General features: G+C 41.9%; 1 protein-coding gene across 2 annotated transcripts in view; it reads right to left on the reverse strand.

The window, feature by feature from the left end:
* LETM1 (leucine zipper and EF-hand containing transmembrane protein 1) overlaps positions 1-4,139 on the reverse strand; it is a 60,940-nt gene that overhangs the window by 26,003 nt on the left and 30,798 nt on the right. For both annotated transcript variants that reach the window (XM_019526109.1, XM_019526108.1), the window contains exons 4-5: positions 3,306-3,449; positions 2,121-2,258 (exon numbers count right to left, since the gene is read on the reverse strand). In XM_019526109.1, the coding sequence (XP_019381654.1) occupies positions 2,121-2,258; positions 3,306-3,449 (282 nt within the window). The remainder of the gene's footprint in view (positions 1-2,120; positions 2,259-3,305; positions 3,450-4,139) is intronic.

A 4,139-nucleotide genomic window follows, 5' to 3' on the forward strand; every position in this document is an offset into this window, starting at 1 on the left:
TCCTGAAGTCTAGGAAAACTATATCCACTGCCACCCCTGCATCCAATGATTTAGTGACCTGGTCGTAAAAGGCCACCAGGTTGGTCTGACAGGACCTGCCGCTGATGAACCCGTGCTGGTTGCCCCTGAGCATGCCGTTCCCTGCTGGCCCCTCCTGGATGCGTGCCAGAATAATTTTCTCGAACAGCTTGCCCAGGATCGAGGTATGGCTGAATGTATATGAGGGGTGGGCAACATGCGGCCCATGGGCCACATACGGCCCACCAGGCCATTTTACCTGGCCCGCAGGGCCTCTAAAAGAATTTAGAAAATTAATATACATCTGTCCCTGGCTGCCAGTCATGCAGCCTTCAATGGCATGCTGAAATTCAGTAAGTGGCCCTCCGCCTAAAATAACTGCCCACCCCTGATGTATATTTTCCAATAACAAAGCAACTGGATGAACAGAGCAGGATGTGGGAACTCCCCTGTTGGGTAGCCCTAACCACTAGACTACAGTCCCCGCCGCACTCCCCCTCCCCAACCCATTCCATTATGAACTGACACAGCTTCAACATGAGGAGCCAATAGCTCCCCCTCCCCCCCGAACAGCCCATAACCTAGTGGTGAGGAGTGGAGATGTGGGTTTCAAACCTCTCAGGCAAAGGAAGAATTTAACCCACATTTCTCACATGCATGGGTATTGCCTTAACCACTGGATGAAGAGGCATCACCACAACTGTCATTTCCTTCTCCAATGGCTGTATTTTGCAGGACAGGCATGGTGACTATTACATTTTGTGAGGAGTCTATTAGGCACACGTTCTGGATTAGCTTGTTAGGTAACACAGACAAAGGAACACCTTGTATGGAGCATCACAGGACTTGGATTAAGCGAGGTGCCTGGAATTGTGGTAGTGCCAGAGCATGGGTGGCTGTGTGCATGCTCCAACATTGCTGGGTGGTTGTGGACATGCTCAGAAGCCCTTGGGAACTCTGAGCACTATCACAATAGAAATAAATGTGCACTGCATAGATCATTTATCCCAAAGTACAGCCAGCACAGGACCATTTACTCAGAGTATGCTAAGGTCATATCTACACTTAAATCTCTGATTAGTATAGCAATATTAATTAGAGTTTGACCTTTTTTTTTAAATGTATACTTTTCTACACTGCTCTAGACCATACCTTTCTGCATTACTATTCTTTTGTCATAATAGATGCATCATGTAAAGAAGAACTCTTTTGCTGATATAAGGTAAGTAACACTAATAAGTTTTGTCAGCATAGCTATACTAACTACAGATTAGACTTGACAAAAGCAACCACTCCAAACTTTAGTAAGCTTATCTGCCTAAAACTAAGTAACTTCTTGGAAGTTGACAAAAAAAGAATTTACATTTCTCTTCTCAGCTTTCTTATTTGAAGTCCCAATGTCCAGAGAAACATGAAAACAGTTATGCATTCAGACGCCAGTCATACAATGCCTCTAATATCAGAATCTGTTTATTAGAAGGTAAAGGTGCCCCATTTACAGGCCACTGAGGCTCACTGGGGCAGTCTCTACAGTTTCTTAATCTCAGCACAAGCAGGTGATGTGGTCAGCACTACACATTAGCTGCCTTTACCCCAGGTAGTTCCTGGTACCCAGGTAATTCCTGGGCCGTGCTGGAAAAGAAAACAATGAGTGAAAACCCACCATCCTCACCTAGGATCAAACCCAAGCCCTTCCAGTCACCCTACCAACTGAGCTAAGCATTTCCATCTACTTATTAACCACAAAAAAAACGACATGGAGAAGAGCCATGTTATTTTTAAGAATTAAAATTAATTAAAATGCATGGGATAAAGTGAAGTGTCACCCAGAATACTAAAGATAGGGATAACGGGATTTTAGGAAGCTGAAGTATAAATTGGACAAGGGGGAGGGGGGAAAAAGGAGGGAAGGGGAATAAAGTAATAATTATGCTAAAAAGATGTGAAGTCTAACATAATCAATAAAGAAAACCTGACTGATATGTAGCAGTCAGCACTACACCACGAGTTAACCATCTTATTTGCCACTTACATTGCTAATTAGTAAATTTAAAATATCAAACTATTTACTTTTCACAAAAACAGAGACCAAGTTATTCTACCTTTTGAAAGAAGGCAGAAAAATCCTTAGTGACATTCCCTTTGGCTGCTTTGTTCTTCAAAGCCATCTCTTCAATGGTGTCCTGAAGAAATTTAGCCAATTCAAGTTTTACTCTCAGTTCTTTCTTCAATCTCTCCTCCTGTAATATACAAGCACGTTTCCTTAAAATAGCCCGTCCAGAAGTACAGTCAGCAAGGTTCCCTTCTCCCTCTCTTCCCATTCAGAAGGGCATTTCATAGGCTTCTCTAGACCAGAGTATCTTAGCTGTACTTTCACCAAAATATCAGACGGATAAGTACCACCTATAACATATTTAGGAGCAACTGACTGGGCAAAAATTGTTGTGATACTAGCTGTGGTGGTATTATTTAATTCCAAGTTACTGGCAACTCAAACAAATGAGACTCAAAGGAGACTCAATCAATATTATAATGAGAAACACAAGATTTTGTCCTTCCCTGAATTCGTACGCAAGATAGGGGCATTCCTCCACACCCCCTGGACACTTGAAAGGTAGCCCTCAATTGTGAATTTCCATAATATCTAGATTGGATTTTCCTGCAAACTTAACCTAAAGTCTGAATTTTCTAGCTTCTAATGAATAACTAAAGAAATCTGTAACAAGAATTTTTATCCTAAAATTACTGATATTTATTCTCAAGATTTAAAGAACTTGCCTCAGAATATTCTGTTATCAATTCACATGACAATATAAAAGCTTTGTAAGTGCTAGCATAGTTAGGACAGCCAATTTCTCTAATCAATGGCTCACAGGCAGTGATGTGGTTAGTATCACATCCATCTGCCTTTCCCAGATGGCCAGGAACCCCTCTACAACCAAGGTGGCCTGAATCAGAAGTTGAAAGACTGGAGATAGTCTCACTCTGCGTTGCTTAACACAGACATACAAATAGGATTCTAGCTGGCAGGATGCTAAAACATTTACCCTGGTTAGCATAAGCTAGAAGAAGTGTTTAAGAAAAAAAAGTTATCAGTTCATAACCTGAAAGTGCCAGCACTCTGCGATCAAGAGCCATAACATGACAGTTGCTTATAAAGGTTTCTTTGTGTTATTTTGGCTGAAAAACTAAACAAGAAACACACTTCATCCAAAGAACAGGTTAACAACTCAAATTTCTTTAAAGTATTTGATGGACTCTCCAATCCATACCACATTGCAATTTACCTTCTTAGACTTTGTCTCAAAAGTTGAAGGAAGCATATTAGGAAACAGCTTAACGGCTACCGGAAGCAGAAACTCCATAAATGGAACAACAAGAAAGACTAAGAAAGGGACCAGGCGAAAGAGATCAGCACATATCCGAAGGAACTGGAAGAAAAATATTATGCATTAAGAGAGAAGAAGAATGTACATGCGAGTCATTTTTATTAATATTTAAACTAGCAAATGCATTTATTTTGAAAAAGGAAGTTTAAAACAACAGAAATGGCAGAACAGGATGGAGTTCAAGCTATTTTCATAAGTGTTTTCCTTTTTAACTACTGTACACTACAGTTTCGTGCCAATGTTTCACCACTTTTTAACTACAGAGAAGCACAGAATACGAACAGAGTAAGCCTCACTGCACGCCAATGGGACTGGGAAACAAGCATCTCATTTAAAATCCTTTAAGGCGGTGGTTCTCAACCTTCTTTTGGGCCAGGACCCAATTTTAAACATCAATGGCCAGCCCCCACCCAGTACCCCCCACTCCCGACCCACTGCCCCTGCCCTCCAGTGTATGGGGCAGAGGTGGGTGTATGGGACATGGGGGGGACCTAAGCAGCCCCTTGCAGGCTGGAACCCTGCCAGGCTACAAGGGCAAAGCCACTGCTTCCCACATTTTTCTCCTTTAAAATAGAATCCATTTTTAAAGTTTGTCTGCAACCCTTTCATATATTCTTGCAACTCACTTTGGGGTCACAACCCACTGGTTGAGAAACACTGCTTTAAGGCACCTGAAAACAGGAGGTGGCCTTCTGCCTCCAAATGTTCTGCAGCATGGATATTTGGTCCTGG

This window comes from Gavialis gangeticus, unplaced genomic scaffold, assembly GCF_001723915.1.
Source record: "Gavialis gangeticus isolate Ggan-Ray unplaced genomic scaffold, GavGan_comp1, whole genome shotgun sequence".
NCBI lineage: Eukaryota > Metazoa > Chordata > Crocodylia > Gavialidae > Gavialis > Gavialis gangeticus.